This window comes from Martes martes (assembly GCF_963455335.1).
Source record: "Martes martes genome assembly, chromosome: 4".
Classification (NCBI taxonomy): Eukaryota; Metazoa; Chordata; class Mammalia; order Carnivora; family Mustelidae; genus Martes; species Martes martes.
In genome coordinates this window covers 151,656,281-151,681,388 of record NC_137891.1, presented here as the reverse complement: position 1 = coordinate 151,681,388, position 25,108 = coordinate 151,656,281, and the positions used below count along the sequence as shown (strand labels likewise).

The 25,108-nt window shown below is 36.7% G+C and overlaps 1 protein-coding gene and 1 pseudogene across 3 annotated transcripts in view; both read right to left on the bottom strand.

Moving 5' to 3' along the window:
• Window positions 1–25,108, bottom strand: part of FAF1 (Fas associated factor 1) — a 464,195-nt gene that overhangs the window by 141,810 nt on the left and 297,277 nt on the right. For both annotated transcript variants that reach the window (XM_080801413.1, XM_080801414.1), the window contains one exon: window positions 7,113–7,208. In XM_080801413.1, the coding sequence (XP_080657539.1) occupies window positions 7,113–7,208 (96 nt within the window). The remainder of the gene's footprint in view (window positions 1–7,112; window positions 7,209–25,108) is intronic.
• LOC308340730 overlaps window positions 8,247–25,108 on the bottom strand; it is a 42,520-nt pseudogene continuing 25,658 nt past the window's right edge. Inside the window, exon 2 of the transcript in view lies at window positions 8,247–9,083. The product of the transcript in view is annotated as an uncharacterized misc_RNA (transcript). The remainder of the gene's footprint in view (window positions 9,084–25,108) is intronic.

Genomic DNA, 25,108 nt, shown 5'->3' with positions numbered 1-25,108 from the left:
TAAACTTGCTGTGATACCCCTTGGCTAAAGGTTGGAACCTGAGGGAAAATGAAGGATGCATACAACTCATACAACTGTTTTATCCCCAGAACATAGTACACAATTCAGTGCTTGATAAATATTTGCTCAGTAAATGACGAGAGGGGTATAATCAGGTCAAAGACAAAGCAAGCTATATGTGTCTTTTAAAAAGCTCACAGTAATCTCTATTTCAAACTTGCCACTTCCTTACTGCAATGGTTCTCAAATTTTTCATTAATGGACTATGGTATACTATCATCAGTGTTATTGGAGATAACATGAAATAAACTATATAAAAGCTCTTTGTAAAGTGCAGGCTATTAAATATGAGATGCACTTTTAGTCAGTAAACATTTATTGAGAATTTACTACATGCTGGGCACTGATAAACACGCTCTGTTTATTCTGTTTTTAGCAGTATCAGTTGAGATTTAAAGTATTACAATTAAAAATATCAGATTCAAAATATGAACTAGGCTGCTAATCTCTAGGTAAGAATGGAATCTCAAAAATACTGAGATCTAAAACATCCAAACTGTAAATACTGACAAATATTTATGCCTTGGATGCAAAGGGAGTCTCAGCAAGGTACGTGGCTAAATGCCTATCTGTATATGTTCAATAAACAAAGCCTACAAAGATTATTTAATATATGAAATTTCTATTTTTTAAAATTTGGCACTATGTACTTAAGCTATGAAAATGGGGAAACTATTTGATTCTGGTCTACGCAAAAGAGCCTAACTTAGAGATAAGTATTTTCCAGAAAAGCATTAAGAGAAACTTAGAATCAAAGACTCATAAATCTTGATTAGAGGGATGTTAGAGGTTAGCTAGTCATAAAAACCACAGATTTTAAACATCTTCTTATCAATCGTTTTCAAACTTCTTTCCACAGGGTTACCTCTCTCCCTGGCCCAAGCCAAAATAGTATGTAAAATTACAGTGCATACAATAGACAAAAGTAAGAACAGTCTGGTTGATGCAGGGAGAGGCCAATGGAAAGTCTAATGCTCCTCCTAGGCTTGGCCTTTTCTTTCTCATATCCCTTTGATAGTTGGGTTACCTCTGAAGGATCTTAGGACACTGGAACAATTTTTAAAACTACTGATCTAGCAAGTCTAACAGCTTCAAATGAAGAAGCCAAGATATTTACTCTATTTGACTCAGCCTAGCATTTCCTCCTTGGGCATAACCAAACACTAATGCCCAGAACTGTAACATTTTCCCCCTTATCCAACAGAAAGTCTTCCCCATAGTTTGACTAGAGAAGATAATGAACAAATACTTACTGGATGAGTAAAAATGAATGGTCCTTGTCCTAAGCAGTCTCTGCTATTCTGACTGCACCACTATTTCTTACAGACACCTTGGTTCTACTTATAATCCTAATCTTACTTTAGTGTTTTGCTTTGTAGGGCAAAGATTTTCTAGTTTCAGCAATTCAACAGCTAAAAATTCAAAAACTGGAACACTGGGTGGCTCGGACAGTTAAGTGTCTGCCTTCAGCTCAGGTCATGATCCCAGGGTCCTGGGATCGAGTCCCACAAAGGGCTCCATGCTCAGCAGAGAGTCTCCCTCTCTATCTGCCTACCACTCCTCCAGCTTGTGCTCTCTATGTCTCTCTCTCTTTGACAAATAAATAAATAAAATCTTTTAAAAAAAATCAAAAACCCTTTCTCATTTCAAAGTAGTAAGGGAGCATCCTCTACAAAACAACACATCTATAGGACTACTACTGTGCTTGAATTCCCTCTGTGTTTCAGGCACGCAAATATCTAGAGCATGAAGGTCTCTGAACTTTGAGACTCTGATTTCTTAAACAGGTGAAGGTGCAGGATCTAAAAGGTACACTACATACTCCTGTAGGATGCTTCGTCAGGTTCACAGGCTAATGGAAAGAAACAAAGGTCCAGTATGATGAACTTTGTCACATTCTCTATCAGCTAAGTTATCATCTCAGCCTTCACTTCGTCTTGCCTAACATTCACCCTTCCCTTTAAGAGGCATCGGGTTTTAGGGTTTTAGGGTTGTAGGACACTGAGATGAAAAAGAATTGTTCTACATATCATCTTTTTTTCTCACTCCTTTTACCTTACTCCCCCACATCTAAACTCCTTCTCCTAATCCAGTTTTTAATCAAATAATAGCCCCTTTCCATAACAACAGAACTTTATATATATCATAGTAAGATAGTGATTTTAATCTTGTGCCTATGTAACTAACTCATTATTCATTTTGTCTTCACAAAGTGTACAGTTCCCAAATCTCTTCAGACACAGAAAGCAAAATCCTACAACAACATCTTCAAAGGGAGTTATCTAAAAAGCCAATTTTGTTGGAAAAAGTATATTTCAAATATGAATTATTGAAGTATCTGCAAGAATGAGCTACTTAATTATGTATAAGGAACTCCCAATCTCTTCACATTTTCTTATCAGCCATCTAACAGGTTAGGAAAAGCTTTTTCTAAAAAATGAGATAAACAATCTTTTTTTCATTAATGTTTGCAGATGAGAATACATAATCTCTTGGTTTAGCCATGGCAGCCTTAAAACTCTTTGAATTCAGAGAAGTTATTTACTCAGAATTTGAAAAACAGCTAAAAAAATTCATGATTCTCTTTCGGCTGTTTATCGGCATTCATTTATTCCCATTATCATTTAACAAACATTTACAAACCCCTAGTAAATGCCACACTGCCTAGACCTGTGTGAAAGATACAGTCTATATTCTCTTAAGGAATACTATATAATATATACAGATAATTATAATACCGAGTGTTAAGTGTTATGACAGGCAAGTTTAGAAGAGAACACTTAATGAACAGGGAATGGGAAAAATCAGAGCAACATTCCTAGAGGAGAAAGAACCAAACCATTTGACACAAAATTTAGACTCTACATATACTCAGCACTAAGGCAAGCTTGTAACTGAAGCAGATGTTCCTTTCACCAACTACTTATATCAAATCAACAGGTTAAAAGCTAGCGATACAGAGATAGATAAAACATGGTTCAGGCCTTCCAGAAATTCCCATTCCAAAGGAAAACATAAAAATATACTTATTTGAATAGTCAAAAGGAAAGGGTCATAAAAATCGCAATGTATCAGTTCATTTGGTACAGTTTCAAAGAACAGGAGGTCCCTCAGTGATTAGAATGAACAGTTTTGGCTTGGATTGGCAATGATCATTAATATGGGTAAGGAAACAGGTTTCTGGGGAGATATGGTAAGTTCAATTTTTTACACAGTGAATGTATAGTGGGCATGCAGATGGAAATGTTCAGAAGTAACCTGATTACTATTTAGCTTGTCTGCCTGAGGTGAAATACCAAATAGTAATGGTAGGACCACAGCAGACACGCTGAATACTTGTCTCACCAAGTTTTAAAAATTGAAATACAAATTTTTGGCAATTATCTGTGTTCAATTTCATTTTATTAGGTATAAGATCCTTTATGCAAAAACTTTGCTTTGTTCACAGCCATATTCTGACACCTACATCAATACCAGGCACAGAGGGGCATGTAATCAGAACTTGTCAAATGAATACTGAATGAATATTTTCTGTCACTTATACCAAAACCTAGGTATCATTCTTATCTCTTCCTTTTCTCTCCTCCCATAAATCCTATCAGTAACCAGTTCTAATTCAGGATCTCATTATCCTTTAACTGTGCTATTACAATAGACTCATATCTGATTTTTCTGCCTCCAGTCTTCCTTCCCTTACATTACCTTCTGCACAGCAGCAAAGTACTCTTCTCTAAAATGTTATTTGGGGAAAGAAAATCATTTGTCACTTAAAAGCCTTCAATGGCTGCCCAGAGTTCAAGTTCCCAACTTGACCTGTAGACCCATTCACTTTCACCTCACTCTTATCTTTTTTTTTTTTTTTTTTAAAGATTTTATTTATTTACTTGACAGAGAGAGATCATAAGGAGGCAGAGAGGCAGGCAGAGAGGGAGGAGGAAGCAGGCTCCCTGTGGAGCAGAGAGCCTGATGCGGGGCTCGATCCCAGGACTCTGGGATCATGACCTGAGCCGAAGGCAGAGGCTTTAACCCACTGAGCCACCCAGGTGCCCCATCACCTCACTCTTATCTTTGTCTCTCACTTTATTTTGCACGAACACCACCAAACTGTGCTCATCTCTGTGCATACACTACATCAGATCATGCGGTTTCCTTTGAATGAAATACTATTTCCATGTTTCTTCATTTGGCTGACTGGGCCTCATTCTTTATAATTTGATTTGGATATAAATTCCTATAGTCTTTCTTTCTCTTCCTCTCCCTACTCCCTCTTCCTTCTTCCCCTCTCCTTCTTCTTTTTTAAGAAATACTCACTCACCAATATTTATTTTGTGGCTGGTATGTGCCAGGTATTACACTAGATGTTAGGGCTACAGAAGTGCATAAGGCAAACATGGCTTTTGCTTGCAAACATTCTTGAGTGTTATGCCTTCAACCCCCACAATTGTGCCCTAGTATCTTGTGCTTGCTTAATTTTAACATTATATAATATGAAATTACCAGTTTATATCCATCTGACTAGCACATAGTGAGCATTCAATAAATGTTTCCTTAAGTTACTAACTAGCATCTACTACACTGGAAGGTTTTTTTGTTTTTGTTTTTTTTTGTTTTTTTTTGTTTTAATCTTGGGGCACTCCCCTCTCTTCCACAATCAACTAAGGACTGGACAATTCTCAAGAAGTCTGGGTCAATGGGCCCCTATCTTGTCCCATTCAAGCAGCTGCAGAAAGGAGAGGAAGGTATTAGCTAGGTATTCATATATAGAAAGATCCTTAAAAGGAGGCTCAGAAGCAAGGGAAGGCTGGGGAGGAAAGAAAAATGGTGAATTATCATTAAGAAAAAAATACTTGCAGGACCAGAAGGAGGATGTAAGAAAAAAAATTCCCCTAGCTAGAGGACACATAACTACAATCCATAAAATTCAAAGCTTAAATTTAACTACTAGTCTTACATATCTTCTTCCTAACTCAAGGCTTCAATCAATAGAAAAATGGTAATTGTCCTGAAACATGAAATCATGTAGGAAAAGGGTTAAAAGCAGAAAAAAGAGAAGCAGAACCATTGGGTGGAAGATACAAGGACACAGATTCCAGTTAATTAAAGAAGATATCAAGAGACAGAGCTGCTCAACAATAGAACTGATTGCCTTGTTACTGGAGATAAAACATAGGTGTATTTTGAGGGGATATTTTGAGTGAGCTCTTTTAGCATACAGACTGTGGTCCTAATGATAAGCACCTAGAAGACATTAAATGTTTAAATGAATGAGGGATGAATGGATAGAAGAGGGGAAATCAAATTTTAAAAATCCCTTCCAGCTGTATAATTCTACGGCAGCATAAAAGCCTGAGTCACAGTTGCCCATTTCTCACTAGCCCCTTAAAAAGGTGATATTTACAGTTAGCCAGGGAAGGAAAAATAATGATTTCATCACAAATAATCACATTTTAAGATATTCCCAAGACTGCGGCTCTTTCAGTTTAGCAAAGCCACTTAATTCCACTCTACCTTCTTCTCTAACCTAAACAGTATGCCAGCCTCATAAACACTATTTCTTCCTGTATGGGATTGACTTATTTTTGCTGGAGGGACCACCCAAATAACACATATAATGGTGAAAGTGAGAGAAGGAAATAAAATGAAGTGAAATGGGTATCTATCATCTTTCAAGCACAGAAACAGAAATTTTAGGTGAAGCTACCACATTTTAATGTAGTAGATTTATCCATTATAGGGTTGAAGCACAACCTACTTTAGCATTAGAAACACACGCACAAGAAAGAAATAGTTTAGTAAATTATTTCTGGTAATTTCTGCCAAGCAGTGAAACTCAATACATGTTTTCTTTCAAGATGATTGAGATAAAATGCTGAATAAAATGGTGTGGGCTCTTTAAAGGAAATTAACATTTTTAGAGGCCTAAGAAAACAGTATAGTAATATTTGTAGCAGGATTTCTAAAAATTTGTGGATTTGTGGATTTCTAAAAAAAATGTTAAAAACCAGAATTGCAAATTATCATTTTCACAGGATGATCATGGACTAGAATGGAGCTTATGCAGTCCCATTTCCCTTTCACATATTTAAGTGATATAAATGCATTTCAGAGGATAGCTGGAGAAGTCCTGTGGCAGCTTCTGTAGGGAGTGTCCAAAACACAGTCAGTTTAAATAAAAATTCACAACCATATTTTGTATATACTATAAATGGAAAAATGTTTTATTGGACTGAAAACACTGAGCTAAATAATGTTTTCCTGTGCTATTTAGTTATGACCCCATCACATACACTTTTTAAGTCATGGTGATGATTTTTCTTTAGCACATAGTAGGAGCTCAATAAATGCTTTTTAACAGATAAATTGTTATACCCAAGCTATCTTTCCCATTACCTTATAATCAAAGTCATAGTTGGACTCAGATTGCTATTTGTAGCCATGGAAAAGATACTGCCTTTTAACATTTTTGTTCAGACCCACAAAGATACACACAGGTACATCCTATACACAAACATATTCAATCTTATCTGCCCCTCTTCTCTGCTTCTATAGTATTCTATGCGCTATCAATGCTTTTGTTACATTTTGCCATTATTATTAGTTTATTAATCTATCTCCTTTGACTCTGAGCACCTTGGTATGGATATATTGTTATCCATCTTTGTTACATAGTATCAAGCACAATACCTGGATCCTAGAAGGTGCTCCAACTCAATGAGTTAAAGGACCTTCAGGATCAGTCTTAATAAATGTACTCAATTATATAGTTGGCAATGAAGAAAATCCTTTGTCAACCTGTCAATTCTAAGTAAAACTCATTTCAACCAATCCGCCTGAATTCTGTCTGATGAAACATGAAACTTATAGACCAAGAAGGAGCACATTAGCAATAAACTCACATGAAAAGTTTCTGCCTTCAGGAATTACTGAGATTTTATTCATGCTACATTTACTTTACCTATTCACTGCTGTGGCAGATAAAAAAGAATAGGAAGTGGGCAGGTAGGTGGAGGACAGGCCTCCTATTCACCGAAAAGCTTGGCAAAAAAGCTTACCTCTTCGGACTGCTCTCGGGTCTGTGCAGGTGAAGATCTTCTGCCCACTGTAAGTCGATGGCAGGGATAGGATAGCCCTGATTCAGCAAGACACATCTGCAAAAAGAAGAATCCACCATTCGTAAACAAAATGAGGCAATGTCTCAAAAAAGCTCCTTTAGAGATTTTCTAGATTTCTTTTTTTAAAGATTTTATTTGAGAGAGAAAGAAGAGAGCTCACACACTCCCACACGAGCAGGGGGAGGGGCAGAAGGAGAGGGAGAAGCAGACTCCCCACTGAGCAGGGAGCCAGCCTGATGCAGGGCTCTATCCCAGGACCCATGGATCATGACCTGAGCCGAAGGCAGACACTTAATGGACTGAGCCACTTAGGTGCCCCAATATTTTCTAGATTTCTGAAGTTAGATTAGAAAGCTCACTTTAGTAGCCCCAGTATTATGTTAACCAGGAAGGCTTTGAAAATTTGAAATTTTTCTGCATATGGCATGTTACAATAGTCAAGGTTATTATTATCATTATCATCATTATTATTATTGTTTTGGCTTAAACAACTGAAATTTATTTTCTCACAGTCCTAGAGGTTGAAAGTCTTGAAATCAAGACGTCAGCAGAGTGATGCCTGTGTGGCTCACTCAGTTAAGCACCTGCCTTCGACTTGGGTCAGGATCCCAGGGTCCTGGGATAGAGTCCCACAGTAGGCTCCTGCTCAGTGGGGAGCCTGCTTCTCCCTTTGCCCCTTCCTTCTCTTCCTGCCTGGGCTCCCTCTCTCTCTCCCTCTCTGACAAATAATAAATCTTCCAAAAAACCCAAAAAGATGTCAGCAGGGTTGGTTTCTTTTTTTCCCCCTCTAATCTATTTTTTTCTTTAAGTTTTTTCAAAAAAGAGAGAGCGAGAGAACGAAGAGGAATGGGGGGAGGGGCAAAGGGGGAGGCAGACTAGATTCCTGAGATCATTACCTGAGCTGAAGGCAGACACTTTACCAACTGAGCCACCCAGGCACCCCTCTTTTATTAAGTTTTAATTTATATTTATTTTTTCTAGTTAGAAATATTTTATTTAAATGTGCCAAATAAAACCCCACATTTTCAGACCACAGGATGTTAATACATTCACATTATCGCTGTGAATTTAGAGTTATAATCCAGATCCATTTTGACTGGATGACAGAAATAATCTTCCTAGGTTATGCTTTACAGACATCACAAATCCCTTATAATAATGTAAATGAAATGACCTTTCCCTAAAAGGTGAACTTGAGAACTTCACTCTTTCAGGACTTGCACTTCTTTGCGGACTTCCTGATGGGGAACGAATTCTTTTTGGAGGTAGAGATCTGGAATTTGGCTGCTTCTTGTATGTAGTGAAAGAGACCTGGATCTTGACCTTGACCTTGGCCTCAACAGGGATCTTGATCCTTTTATAGAACCAGACCTAGATCTTCTGTGTGAAGCTGATGTTGAAAGAGACACAGATCTTGATGGCTGAGGAAATGCTGATCTTGACTCCTTTCCCTGCTCCTGCTACATGAGCAAGAGTATCACCTACCTCTGCATCTTAAATGTGATCTAGACTGTGACCTCCTTCTCCTCTATTGGCTGTAACGATGAAAATCATAAGCATAATGTCCCTTTTCACCACACTCATAGCATTTATCACTGGGATCAAAGGAATGTTGGGCAGGTATTCTATCAAAACTAGATCTCCAAAGCATGCCTGTTGATTATTCAACTCTTATTCAGGAATCACAAATCACTTTCCCATCCAGTCCTTACACTGCATCTTCTGCATGTCTAGGATCTTCAAATTCCACAAAGGCAAATCCTGGAGATTTTTCACAGTCCACGGTTCTGAAGGGACCATAATAACTGAAAGCTCTTTCTAACTCTCCTCTGCTGACACTGGTTCCCAGATTACCAACATACATCTTGGTATTCTCCTCCATACCACCTGTAAGGTGATATGATGCCTGGCCTGCTTGTAGAGCCCAGGGAGTGAATAATACAAAAGCTGTAACACCGACTCAGTCGTCAAAGGTCCCCAGCGGTCTTAAGTTTTTATTTTAATTCCAGCACAGTCAACATACAAAGTGTTATATTAGTTTTAGGTATACAACATAGTGATTCAACAATTCCATACATCACCCAGTGCTTATTACAATAAGTGCACTCCTTAATCCCCATCACCTATTTTACCCATCCTCCCCCTCCCCATCCACCTTCCCTCTGATAACCATTCAGTTTGTTCTCTATCATTAAGAGTCTGTTTCTTGGTTTGTCTATTTTTTCTTCTTATGTTCATTTGTTTCTCAAATTCCACATACGAGTGAAATCATATGGCATATCTTTCTCTGCCTGACTTATTTCACTTAGCATTATACTTTGTAGCTCCTTCCATGTCAGTGCAAATGTCAAGATTTCATTCCTTTTTATGGTGAAATAATAGTTCACTGTATATATATGCCACCTCTTCTTTATTCTTTCATCAATTGATGGACACTTTGGCTGCTTCCATAATTTGGCTATCGTAAATAATGCTGCTATAAACATTGGGGTACACATATCCCTTTGAATTAGTACTTTTGTATTCTTTGGGTAAATACCCAGTAGGGCAATTCCTGGATCCTAGGGTAGTTCTATTTTCAACTTTTTGGAGAAACTTCATATTGTTTTCCAGACTGGCTGCACCAGTTTGCATTCCTACCAACAGAGTAAGAGGGTTCCCCTTTTTCCACATCCTCACCAATTCTTGTTTCTTGTGTTTTGATATTAGCTATTCTGACAGGTGTGAGATGATAACTCATTTTGGTTTTCATTTGCGCTTCCCTAATGATGAGTGATGTTGAGCATCTTTTCATGTGTCTGTTGGCGATTTACATATCTTCTTTGGAGAAATGTCTGTTCATGTCTTCTGCCCATTTTTTAATTGGATTATTTGGTTTTGAGGTGTTGAGTTGTATTAAGTTCTTTATATATTTTGGATACTAACACTTTATTGGATATGTCATTTGCAAATATATTCTCCCCTTCAGTAGGTTGTCTTTTAATTTTGTTGGTTTTTTTCTTTGCTGTGCAGAAGCTTTTTATTTTGATGTAGTCCCAAAGTTTATTTTTAGTCAAGGTCACTTTTCATAAGACAAAAGAGTAGTGTTCCAGGATACTGTAACAGGCCTAAAATAAAGCTAATCATATATATATCTCCACATCCCCACCCACCACCAGTGTGTCTGTTACTTTTCTAATTAGAATTAATACTTCAGTTTACTAATTCCCAGGGAAGCACTCTATAAACCTCTTTTGGAAGGTACCCTGGAATAGCATTTGCTGAAGGCATTAAAAAGAAGTTTCTACAGATGGTAACAATGTCATTATGTTTTAATCATATTAAACCACAATATCAGATTGTTATAGCTGAGGAATCTACAATATATGTAAAGCACCTTGCACAGTCCTTGGCACACAAATGGTTAACTCAGTTAATTTTTATTACCATTATGATATATTACCCAAAGAATCTGCCTAGTTTACCCAACACAATTAAAGCCAAATACGTTTACTCCTACTAAAGTTTTTAGTGGGTCAGATATTAAATAACTAATTTGAGGTTTAAATTAAATTTGGGAAAATATGAGCAAATATGAATACACGTCACTTTGGTCAATCTAGAGGAATTAAAACAATATTAAATAGCCCAAAGAGGGTGTTTTTCTTTGGTGTTCATGAAATGACACATTTGTCTATTTAACGTAATGATGATATCATGTTTCTTTCATTATTTTAAAAATAAAATAGGGTCTCCATTAGCACAGTGAAACACTTTTGGTAACTTTTAGGGAAGTGTGAATTAAACTGATACACAAGGAAACCCAAATATCTGTAAATTCATAGAGACCAATCAAGGACAAAACAGTGGGTTGGTCATAACTACAATTCAAACATGTGTTATAATCAAGCTAATTATCTGAAGACAAATATTAGAATGAAAAAGGCAAATGTCACATGATTACACATGTATTTTCAATCACGTGAGGTGTGTGCTCTCATGTAGATTATACTGATAAAGATCATTTGTATTTGATTATTTTTTCTTTAGTCTGGTTAGAGGTTTTTAAATTTTTTTTTAACTTGGGGTATAACCTTTGCCACTTTATTCATTTTATTTTATTTATGTTTTAAAGTAATCTCTATGTCCAATGTGGGGTTCCAACTCACTATGCTGCAATCAAGAGTCCCATGCTCTATTGACTGAGCCAGCCAGGTGCCCCCTAGTTAGAGGTTTTGTTAGTTTGTTTTGGCATCTAGATGTTTTGGCGTTGTCTCTTACAAATGCTAGAAAACCTGATTAATAATAATAGTTTTTAAAAGCAAAACTATATAATTCTGTCTTCCTATCTGTCATATTCATCAACATTTGTTACAACTGGCTCAATTGCTTTTATTTTAGTACAAACAAAAGCAAAGCTAATTTGGATAAGAAGCACAGGCTAAATTTCTTTTCTTTTCTTTTTTACAGGCTAAATTTCAAGTCACGTTACTTTCACAATATTTTTCATTAAAAAAAGTCCTCCTCCCCCACCCTAAAATCCTCTGATAATGAAACAATAATGATGGTAAATGTCACTGACAATAAGAAGCAGTGTAGTATAATGGAAATACTTGGACCAGGAGCCAGAAAAATCTCAATTCATTTATTTCCCAGCCTCCTGCACTTGGGGAAGTCATTTCTCTATTCTATGCCAGAATTTTCCATTTATTGAGGTGAATAATCCCTGCCTTAACTACCTCAACAGACTTGTTTTTTTAGTGTTATGTTAGTCACCATACAATACATCATTAGTTTTTGATGTAGTGTTCCAAGATTCATTGTTTACGTATAACACACAGTGCTCCATGTAATACTTGCCCTCCCTAAAACCCACCACCAGGCTCACCCACTTCCCACACCCCTCCTCTCTAAAACCCTCCGTCTGTTTCTCAGAGTCCACAGTGTCTCATGGTTTGTCTCTGTCTTCGATTTCACCCCCTTCACTTTCCCTTTCCTTCTCTTAATGTCCTCCATGTTATTCCTTACGTTCCACAAGTAAGTGAAACCATATGATAATTGACTTTCTCTGCTTGAATTATTTCACTCAGCATAATCTCCTCCAGTCCCATCCATGTTGATGCAAAAGTTGGGTATTCGTCCTTTCTGATGGCTGAGTAATATTTCACTGTATGATATGGACCATATCTTCTTTATCCACTCCTCAACTGACTTTTGCAAGGGTTATATGTATTAAGGTATGTAAAAGCTGGCTTTTGAACCTACTGAATGGACAGAAGACCTGTTATCTTTCCAATGATCATTATTTTTAGGACCTGGAGAAAAGAAATGATTATTAGATTCCACTGTGACTACTTTTGCCTAATAGCCTAATCATGTTAAATTAAAAGACAGACTTTAAGAGAAGCTGGAAGAAAGTGTTCATTAAAAGTACACAGTACTTAGTTAGCATAATCTCCTCCAGTTCCATCCAAGTTGATGCAAAAGTTGGGTATTCATCCTTTCTGATGGCTGAGCAATAGTGAAATAAGTCAAACAGAGAAAGTCAATTATCACATGGTTTCACTTATTTGTGGAACATAAGGAATAACATGGAGGACGTTAGGAAAAGGGAAACATGAAGGGGGAGAAATTGGAGTGAGAGATGAACCACGAGAGACTATGGACTCTGGGAAATAAACAGCATTTTAGAAGGGAGGTGGACAGGGGGATGGGTTAGGAATTTCTGAGTTACTATATGCCCAGTGTGGATTAAATAGAAGTCTGTCCTAAAGGAACATATAAACAAGTTGGAAAGTTTAAAAGATGCACATAGGAACAGGCACAGAAAAAGGGATACAAGGGAATAAAGATGGGGCAGTCTCTGTGGGGCTAGCAACCCCTTGGAAGGGACAATAGTTACTCAGACAGTGATTTCACGAAATTTAGGGCTGAAATAAATGTTTGATAGGACTCATAACCTAAATTCACATAAAAGATGTGAAGTCAGAAGGCTGAGGTTCTAGGCTGGCTGAATCACTCAATTGTCCCATGACTATGGTCAAAATCACTTAGAATTTCTGTATTTCTTATTTGTTATATAGAGGGGGAATAGTGTAATAGAACCTGTTCTTAAATCACAAAATAGGGTAATACAATATGTACTCTCTCACAGAGTTGGTATGAAGATCCAATGAAATTGAGATAATGTATGTGAAACCAAATGGTTATATAATTGTAAAGGACCGATACTACTATCATTGAGGTATTTATTTTGTAAGGAACTGGAAAAAAAAGATTAGGGCTGGTTTGTTTGACTTTATAGTTGAAGGGGGTTACCTTAAAAAATTTAAATTTGCATACATTACGTTAGTTAATTAACCTATATATAATGGTAATCTCTCAATCACAAGATTGCTTTAACCTAATATAATGAAGAACAGTGACTCATTTGCAAATCTATTTCAAGGCTTTATTCAGTTTTTCCCTGGCCATGTTAGACTGTAATTCTCTGATTTCCATGATCGCAGATGCAGAGATTCAAAACAGACTCACAAATTCAAAATGAAATCAAGCCAAAATTCCTTTACTATTTAATACTATACCTTTAAATAAATAAAGCACATCTGAGAGTATAATCTTCTGAATGCCTAGGGATGGAGAAAGGTTGGGGTAAAAGAAATTTCATGCCTAAAAATCTCACTGGCTATTATATATATTAAATGGGTCTTAGGTTTAATTAAATTAAACTATTGTACATATAAAATATATATTTATAATATTTAATTTGTATACATATATAAATAAATGGGTTATGTTGTTGAAAGGCATGGGAGATATATAGATATCTATCTATATTTATTTATTTGTTTACAAAAACTTTCTTTTCTTAAAGAGTAATTTTAGGTTTACAACAAAATTGAGAAGAAAGAACAGAGATTTCTCCTATACTCCCTGTCCCCAAACAGGCATAGTCTCTCCCATTATCAACATCACTCACCAGAATGGTGTTTTTTACTATGTATAAACCTACGTGGACACATCATAATTACTCAAAGTCGATAGTTTACATTAGGGTTCACTCTTTGTGTTGCACATTTTAAGGTATAATGGCATTTATCCATTGTATAATATCATACAGTTATTTTCACCACTCTAAAGATCTTCTGTGCTCTGACTATTCATCTCCACCTCCCCTCACTGCCCTTGGCAACCACTGATCTTTTTGTCTCCATAGTGTGTCTTTTCCAGAATGTGATTCCAAATTGGTCTCTTTCAATTAGTAATATGCATTTAAAGTTCATCCATGTCTTTTCATGGCTTAAAATCTCATTTCCTCTTAGTATTGAATGATATTCCCTTGTCTGGACATACCACAGTTTGTTTATCCATTCACCTACTGAAGGATGTCTTGGTTGCTTTCAGGTTATAGCAATTATGAATAAAGTTGCTAAAAATATCTTTGTGTAGGTTACTGTATAGAACTAAATTTACAACTCCTTTGAGTAAATAGCAAGAAGCATAATTGCTATATCATATGGTAAGAGTATTTAGTTTTCTAAGAAACCACCAAACCATTCCAAAATGGCTGTAACATTTTGCATCCCTACCAATAGTGAATGAGAGTTCCTACTGCTCCACATCCTCACCAGCATTAGGTGATGTCAGTGGTCTGGAATTTGGTCACTTAATAGGTATTTTTCATGTGTGTTTTTTTTTTTTTTTTAAGTGAGAGGTAGGGGCAGAGAAGAGGGAGAGAATTGTTTTTGAAGATTTCATTTATCTAGAGAGAGAGAGAGAGAGAGAGAGAGCGCACAAGCAGGGGGAGGGGCAGAGGCAGAGAGAGAGAGGGACCAAGACTTCCTGCTAAGCAGGGAGCCTGATGTGAGGCTTGATCTCAGGACCCTGAGATCATGACCTGAGCCAAAATCAGGTGCTTAAGTGACTGAGCCATCCAGGCACCCCGGGAGAGAGAGAGAATCTTAACCAGGCTCTTGTCCAGCATGGAGTCTGATGCTGGGCTTATCTCACAACCCTGAGATCATGACCTGAGCCAAAATCAAGAGTTGGATGCTTAACATACTGAGCCACCTAGGCATCCCTTAATAGGTAGTTTTTAAATTTGCATTTCCCTGATGACATATGATGTGGAACATCTTTTCATATGCTTATTTGCCATCTGTATATCTCTTTTGGTAAGATGTCTGTTAAGGTCTTTGGCTCATTTTTTAATTGGGTTCATTTTCTTTTGAGTTTTAAGAGTTTCTCATTTATTTTAAAGATTTTTTTTTTTTAAAGAATTTATTTATTTATTTGGCAGAGAGAGATCACAAGTAGACAGAGAGAGAGAGAGAGAGAGAGAGGAGGAAGCAGGCTCCCTGCCGAGCAGAGAGCCCGATGCGGGACTTGATCCCAGGACCCTGAGATCATGACCTGAGCCGAAGGCAGAGGCTTAACCCACTGAGCCACCCAGGTGCCCCTATTTTAAAGATTTTTTAAAACATTTTTTTTATTTGACAGACAAAGATCACAAGTAGGCAGAGAGGCAGGCGTTGGGGGGAGAAGCAGGGTCCCCGCCGAGCAGGGAGCCTGATGCAGGGCTCGATCCCAGGACCCTGAGATCATGACCTGAGCCAAAGGCAAAGGCTTTAACCCACTGAGCCACCCAGGTGCCCCATGAGTTCCTCATATATTTTAGATAAAGATCCCTTCTCAGATGTATCTTTTGTAGATCTTTCTACCAGTTTGTGGCTTATCTTCTGATTCTCTTGAAAGCAAGGACTTCTAAAGTCTTGAGTGTCTTGAGTTTGAATACACTTTCGGTAGTTATTGTTCTATTATTTACTCCAATCAATATTTCATATCTCAAACCTCAGCTTCTTCTATAAAAATGGGTAACATTTCCTTTTCTAAAAGGCTTTCTGTGAGATGGCTTTAATAAGAACAGATTTGTCAAATAGTATATATCCAATTAGTAAATATTCCTAAGGCCTATTTGAAGTTTTGTTTTGTTTTTTTTTTCTTACAGAAAGAATTTGGTATTATCTTAGGAACATATTAACTATGCCAATGATTTCTAAAATGTGGTTTAGAGACACAGGTTTTTTGAGATCCTTTTAGGGGTTCCACAAGGTCAAAATCGTTTTCGTAATGATACATAGATGGTATTTGACTTTCTCACTGTTTTTATACTGACAGTGGAAAAGCAAAGGTGGGCAAAACTGCCATATTGGTACCTTAGCACAAATCAAGGTAGTGACATTAAACTTCGTGAAAGTCTCCACTGCCATGTACTCACTGTAAAAATGCCAGTTTAACTTAGGAATGTTCCTGTTAAATCAGAAAAAAATATTACTTTTAACTAAACTTGACTCTCAAGTACACCTCTTCTAATATTCTCTATGTGACAAATGGGAAGTATGCATAAAACTCCTGTTGCATGAAGAAGTATGATGGTTATGCTGAGGAAAAAGCACTAGTGTAACTGTTTGACTTATGTGCTGAACGAACTACTTTTTTCACAGAACACTATTATTACTGAAATGACTGGAAGGCAACCTATGGTTATTTGGTTGGTATTAAGTATTTGACAGGATTTTCTTCCAAAATGAATTAAGCAAGCCTGTTCCTTGAAGGAACAGGTTTGGAAGTATTAACTGCCCATGACAAAACTTGAGTTTTCAAGTAAAAAAATCTTGGAAAACTTATCAGCCACCATAAATGTCACAGACTCCTAATGCTTAAAGACTTTCGTTTCTTTTTTTTTTTTTTTTAAAGATTTTGTTTTGTTTGTTTTTTGAAGATTCTATTCATTTGACAGAGAGAGAGAGAGAGAGAGAGAGACAGCAAGAGAGGGAACACAAGCACGGGGAGTGAGAGAGGGAGAAGCAGGTTTCCTGCACGGAGCCCAACATAAGGTTCAATCCCAGGACTCCAGGATCATTACATTACCTGAGCTGAAGACAGATGCTTAATGACTGAGCCACCCAGGCACCCCTAAAGATCTTGTTTTCAAGTAATCTCTACATCCAACATGGGGCTTGAACCCATAATCCTGAGATCAAGAGTCACATGCTCCACCAACTGAACCAGCCAGGTGCCCCTTTCAAGACTTTTCTGATGAGACCAGTGGTACTGTTAACAGGTTATTTCTTATATATATATTATATAATAGAATAGGTCAATGTTAGAAAATCTGCATAACTCAAAGGACCAATACTCTCCAAGTGAACAATGAATGCATGATGTTATAAAATTACGTACTGGTAAAGGATCTAATTAAAGTGGAGGACAGACCAATGGATCTTACTGTAACAAAGTACAAAAAGTATACTGATATGGCTGCAGATTCCACAATAAAACTAACATTTGAAGAACCATCACTTTGAGTTCTGGTTTATCAAAGAAGAATAACCACAGTAATCTGAAAAGACTATTAAAATACTCCTCCCTGAGAGCAACCCACATGAATGACCTCTCAGATCCCTTCTAGCTCTCATTAGACTATGATCTTAATGCATTACTAAGAAGATTCAGTTCAGTGACCTGCAGGATCCTTGCCCTGCGTGTGATACACTTAGTAACACAAACTAAAAATTATAAAACTATAGCTTCACTATTTGTGTATTTTTAAAAGGATTTTATTTATTTATTTGAAGACAGAGAGAGACAGCACACATGCATGAGTGGGGGAGGGGGCAGAGGGAGAAACACACTCTCCACTAAGCAGGGAGCCCAACGCAGGGCTTGATCCCAGGGATCCTGGGATCATGACCTGAGCTGAAGGCAGATGCTTAACTCACTGAGCCACCCAGGTGCCCCATATATCTCTTAAAAATTAGTTTGTAAAATACAATTGCCTTGTGTTTTAAAAATATTAGTATTAACTTTAAAATATTAAGCATATTGATATAATTGATATTAAAATTAATAAAAACATAAAATACTAATATAAGAAAAATTTTAAACCATATTTCAAGCATGTCACTAGTATAATTAGTTCCATCTAGGTTTGGGAGTCTTACTGGGCATCAGCATTAAATACAATCATTGCAGTGCAATGAAGATACACACACACACATATCACTGAGTATTACTTTATTGAGGTATAACTGACCTATAATAAACTATACACATTTTGAAATATATAATTTGATATGGACTAGAATATATGTACAAATACCATGAAATCACTTAGTAATTTTAAAAATATTTTAATAATAATTGCTATTATTGTGAACTTAATATATACTGGTATTACGTGTGTGCTTTATATGCATTACTCCACTTAACTGTCACAATAATCCCACTTGATAGGTATTATTATAATCCCCATTTTAAAGATAAGGATACTGAGCCTTACACAGATTAAGCCATATATAACAATCCTGCAAATTAGAGATAAATATGATTGCATAGATCACAAAACAGCCTTGGAGGAGTATAATAACTTGTGTAAGATTAATTAACTACTAAGTGGCAAAAAAGATTTTATTCCAAAAGCCATGGAGTTTTAACTATGTCACACATTTCTGACCAACCCACAGCTTTTTATGAATAAGAAGCCCTAAAGGTAACTCCTGGATCACCCCTTTAAAATTTTCAGATGCTCACTGTTCAGTTAGACAAATTAAAGTAGTTAGAAGCCAAACTGAATCATGAAGCTAAAGTTTCATTTACTGCCAACCAGAGTGCAAATCAAAAAAAGCTTATTTATTCACAATCCAAGCTTTTTTTTTTTTTAAATCACTTATGTGCTAGAGGTGTCACAGAGCTTTAATTTGTGGCAGGTTGAAGCAAGCTTATTAAGAATGTTAGTTACCAAGTGCACATCCACTTGTCTGGGCTAGCCCACTGCCACATTCTTGTAGCAGGGTTAAATAGCAGTTTAGTCACCTCATTAAAAAGAAAAAAGCACATTGTTAAAAAGGAAGTGACTAATAATACTCTGGAACCAATGGAATGGAATATTATAAGACATGTGGAGGTCAAGATCAATTATCTACAAAACTCCTGTGTAAACAGCTCAAAAACTGTGTTCTCTTCCTGGCCTTGCTGTATTAGAGCCCTCAACTGATTTGGCACGTTGGTAAGGTTTAATGAAATAAATACCAACAGTAGCAAATTCTGAGGCTTTCTGCTGTGTACAAAAACAAGAATGCTATCATGCAAGCAAGCCGAGTTGAAAGAAACAAGGATGGCTGCTGTAAATGGCTTCATTTTATACTCATGTGGTATTAGAGTTGTAAGGGTCTTTGGATTCATCAATTGCTGATATCCCAACAAGGAGACCACAGATTTTTTTTTTTTTTTAAGAAGGCACCACACCCAGCATGGAATCAATGAGGGGCTTGAACTCACATGAGATCCAAGAGTTGGATGCTTAACCAACTGAGCCACCCAAGCGCCCTAGAGATCACAGACCTTTACGTCTTAGCTGAAGTAAGTGCTGCCGCCAAACTATCTCCACCAAGCATCCTTTGCTCCATTCAAAGCTAGTAATGGGACTCTCCTGAGAGTTTATTGCCAGCCTACTCTTAAGCATCTTCCATCAGTAGCCCCATCATCTCTAATAGATTCCAAATGAAAGGTAGTTTCTTCTCACAAGAAGATCTAGTCTAATACTACTATTTAAGATATAGAGAGGTAAAGTTGTTTGCCCCAAGTCACAGCTCAATGATAGCACAAGCATGTTTTCTTGACTCTTAACCTATTCTTCAAAGATGTTATAGCTAGTTGCAAAGTACTATATTTTGTTTTAATTATCCCAAATTTCTAAAACAAATTTTTTAGGAAATTTATATGAAAATAATTTAAAATGCTCCTGACTTGTTTTTTTGTTTGTTTCTTTTAATCTAACAGACACGGGAAAAGATGTTCAACATGAAACCACAATGAGATACCATCTCACACCAGTCAGAATGGCTGGTATCAAAAAGACAAAAAATAACAAGTGTAGGCAAGGAAGTAGAGAAAAGGGAATGCTTGTGCATTGTTGATTGGAATGTAAATGTAAATTGGTACAGCTACTGTGGAAAACACAACAAACAAACAAACAAACAAATAAACCAAATACCTAAAAATAGAAATGCCTTATGATCCACCTCTGGGTATTTACCCAAAGAAAATGAAGACACTAATTTGAAAAGATATAGGCACCCCAATATTTATTGCACCATTATTTATAATTGCCAAGATATGAAAGCTACCTAAGTGTTCCTCAGTGGGTGCATGGAAAAAGGAGATGTGGTAAATATATATACAATGGAATATTAGTTATAAAATAGAATGAAATCTTGCCATTTGCAACATGAATGGGCTTAGAGGGTATTACATTAAATGAAATAAATCAGACGGACAAAGACAAATACCAAATGATTTCACTTATACATGGAATCTCAGAAACAAAACAAAGGAACAAACAACAACAACAAAAAACAGATTCATAAATACAGAGAACAAACTAAAAGGAGGGGAGTAGGGGGATGGCTGAAATAGGTGAAGAGGATAAAGAGGTACAAACCTCAGTTATAAAATAAATAAATCACAAGGATGAAAAGTACAGCATGGGGAATATAGTCAGTAATACTGTAATCACTTTGTATGGTGACAGACAGTAACTACAGTTACGGTGAGTATTTTGTAATGTATCTAATTGTACACCTGAAACTAATATAATATTAAATGTCAACTATACTTCAATTAAAATTTTTTAAAAAAGAAAAAATAATTTGAGACGGATCTTTGAGGAAATGATTGTCAAAATAAATAGCATTTCCTAATGCAGTGGTATGCAGAAATGCCTTAGCAAAGCAACGTATTTGTGGCACTCTTGGATAACCACACTCTCAATTGTAAGCTATATAAGCTGGGCACCCTGGGTCCTCAGTGAACATTTGCAGAGGACAATTTTCAATTAAAAAAACAACTGCATTATAATACTTTAATTTATTTATTTGGCTCCACTTAATCAACAGTGAGTGTCATATGTGAATATTCCCAAGATGTGAACTGTAGCTTTGACAAGTTGTAAATTCTAAATAACATACTTAAATTGCCTTTTTGAACAAAGAATAAATTTATTAAAAGTTTTGAAAATATTTTTAAGATTATGTTGGGATTCTTGAAAACAAGGAGAATCACCTGATGATACTTTTCTACATTATAACTGCCCACCTTCATACTTCCTGCACTGGTCCAACATTATCCAGCATTCTATCAAAGAGAGGTTGCTCAACACAAAAAAGTTTTCTTTTTTTTAAAGTCTTCTATTAAATAAATAAATAAATAAATAAATAAATAAATAAATAAAGTCTTCTATTGCATCCCAGCTCCTAAAACTACATTATACCATAAGGAGATAAAAATTTACCCACTGCAGCAGAATTAACAAATTTTCCAAAAAAAGATATACTTTTATAAAACTAAACATTCAGACAATAACAACATTCTTGCATTTTTATTTGATTCTAGTAAGTATACTAGACAAGCTTCTGAAGTACTTCAGAATACTAGAGTACTTCTGAAAATTAAGTTATATAAGAATATAGCCCTATCAGACCAGCCTAACACTGCCTACTGGCATAATTTCTCCCACACCTATTTAGTGAGAATGGTTAGATTTACCTCTATAAAGATACTAGCTCAGGCAGGCAGACTTGTTATTATTTGCAAGACAACTCTAAGCCAAAGAAGCTATTTCAATTGGAGGGGGAGATGAACCATGAGAGACTGTGGCCTCTGAGAAACAAACTGAGGGTTTTAGAGGTGGTGGGGGTGGGGAGATAGGTGAGCCTGGTGTTGGGTATTAAGGAGGACACGTATTGTATGGAGCACTTGGTGTGGTACATAAACAGTGAATTTTGGAACACTGAAAAAATAAAATAAGATTTTAAAAAATGAGTGAAGAGTTCTGTTTTAAAGTCTGCTACTTTGCACAGAGGCCAAAAATCCATGCTGTGAATTAAAATGGCACTTGTTTCTCAGTTCAATCTCTCTACAGCTCACTCATTTAATTGCTTATGAGCACCCTCTGGTGGAGGGCAGAAAAGAGAAAAGAACCCATTTTAAAAATCCACTGCTTCTGAAAGCCACAGGACAGGTGAGGGGAAAGTAATCTGAAACATCCAGATGTCTCTTGAACTTGCCCTTCTTCCCCATAATTGCTTATAATTTAGAACTAGTTGCCAAGCAAGTTATATGAACCATACAGTTACCCAGAGTCTATAACTTAATTATTCAATAAACATTTATGTTCCCATTATGTCAGGCACTTAGATACAGATAACCTGGCCTTGGATCCTGGCTTTGATATTTAATACATTTCTCAGGGAATGACCCTGACCTCATAAGACCCCATTTTCCTCATCTGAGTAATGGGAATAATATCTTTATTGACAGCATTAAAAAGACGGTAAGTGAATAAGTGCCAAGTGTAGTGGACTTAAATTAATTTTGCAACTAAAACAAAAACTAAAAGCACACATTTTGCCTTTGGCTCTTTGTCAGGAGATAGGATTATCATAAAGGTGTTTTCAGATGCAATGCCCACTATTTCTGTCTTTAAGAATTTAAGCCTAGATGATAGTATTGGTATCAGATAAATGTTTAATAACATCTTAATGTCAACTACATTTAACTTAATTGGTATGTGTTCTGAAACATACATAGAACAGCCCAATACTTAAACTCTTCTACATCAAAGGTATCCAGAAGATGTTGACTAATACTTAATAAAATATTTTCTTCCTAGGTGAACAAGCTAAGCTTATTTAGGGGTTTCTTATCTACTCTCAAACCTTTTATGACATTCTTCTAGGTATCACCCAGTGAGGAGTATGCTTGTTTAGATATATTTCGGCTCTGAGTGCACCTAAGAGCACATCTCTGACATTCATTACCTGTTTATGACAGCTTTTTAAAAAAAGATTTTATTTGGGGCGCCTGGGTGGCTCAGTGGGTTAAGCCGCTGCCTTCGGCTCAGGTCATGATCTCAGGGTCCTGGGATCGAGTCCCACATCGGGCTCTCTGCTCAGCAGGGAGCCTGCTTCCCTCTCTCTCTCTCTCTCTGCCTGCCTCTCTGTCTACTGTGATCTCTCTCTGTCAAATAAATAAATAAAATCTTAAAAAAAAAAGATTTTATTTATTTATTTGAGAGAGAGTGAGAGTGAGAGAGATCACAGAGGGAGAGGGAGAAGCAAACTCGCTGCTGAGCAGGGAGCCTGATTCGGGGCTTGATCCCAGGACCCTGAGATAATGACCTGAGTCAAAGGTAGCCCCTTAACCGACCGAGCCACCCAGACACCCCCATGACAGATTTTTAGAAGGACATTTTACAAGGGATGTCCCTTGTAAAAAGTTGAAACTTGCTACAGTTTTCCCATTTAATTCCTAAGAGATTAACTTAACCAAGATTGAAGGAGAGGAAAACAGCTTGCAGCGAGTAGTGAGGTGGGGGGAAGGGGGTGGGTGGGAAAGAAGTGCTCCTATCGGCTGCAGTGACTGTGGGAGACTAGTTAAGCCTACTTTCAGCTTAAATACATTTAACCAGCAAGTAAGCTACTCCTCTTTTGTCACCACCATTAAAGCAAATCAAGTATTGTTCTTTTATGTCTTAAGGCTGCATTGCGGCCCTTTTAAGGCTTTCTTCCATCAATGTTGCCTATGATACGATTCCATGTGTATAAATATACTGGAGGGCTAATGCACTGAAAGAACACAGTCTGGCAAACTGTGCCAGGTACACGTAGTTATCACTAAGGAGATAACAAAGATTAGATACAGCAGGATTAAATAGAAGTAACATAGTATATACTTTATTCACAAACTAATGGTTATTAACTTTATCAAAAGAAAACTGCTCCTCATTGGCTGCATCCCTAGCACTCAGCTGATTTCCTTGTGGATGCTCAGTAACTATCAGTTAAGTGAATGAATAACGTTGCATTTTGTACTCTACTTAAGACAAGTTTAGTACTCTCTGTCTACTCCCCAGAGTTATATAGCAAAATCCCTACCAAATATATATATATATATATAATATATGTATATATTTATATAAAGTACACACACACACTCTCTCTAATCCTCACAACAATCTTACAACTTAGAAACATTACAGAGGAGGGAATTGAGGAACTGAGAAGATAAGAGAGTTGTCTGAAGTCATACAGCTATTAGCCAGCAGAGCCAGGATTTCAAATACTGGCAGTGTGACTTTGGAGTTAAGTTCATAATCACTATGCTTTTATATCTCTGTGGGGAAGTACAGTGACAATCATTGCCAAAGAAATTGTCTTATGGTGACACAGGTTTCCCCAGAAACTTGTTGTCGCAAGTGTAAATGATTGAGGAGACATGGGAGTGCATTTTGGGGGGTGAGATTCCTTCCTTATTCATTGGGACACTTTTTCTCCCTTTTGTCTCCTAGAACAACATGTCCTCTAATCCATTGCACCCGTTGAAACAGTATTTCTGCCTTAGGGCTGCCTGGACAGACTTCCACAAATGTAGGATAACAGAGTTTTGATTCCTAGATATTTGGCCCTTCTTTCAGTTGGGTCCAATTCCTGGGCCAGGCTTTCACCACTTTATTCCAGACCCTGACCTACCTACGTAAGACCTCTGTATACCTCTCCAAAGAAGTATATGCACCAGTGTTATTACGATGGCCTGCAGCTCATTCACACATATTATCCTGTTTCATATGGGTCAGTCCAATACTCTGAACATTTTCAAAGTAACTGAAAACCAAACTTTTAAAAACTAATTGTGAAAGTATTCTTTCCAAGAAGATAATGTAATTTTCTATACAATACTTGAGATTTCATACCATAATGGTTTACCAAAACAAGAACGAAAATAAATTTTCTTACCAGAACTACTTAAACAAATACCAAAAAGAAACCACATGTTAAAATAAAAACAAACACCTGTATTCCAAAAATTTATATTTTGTGACAATTATTTTTGTTGTTATT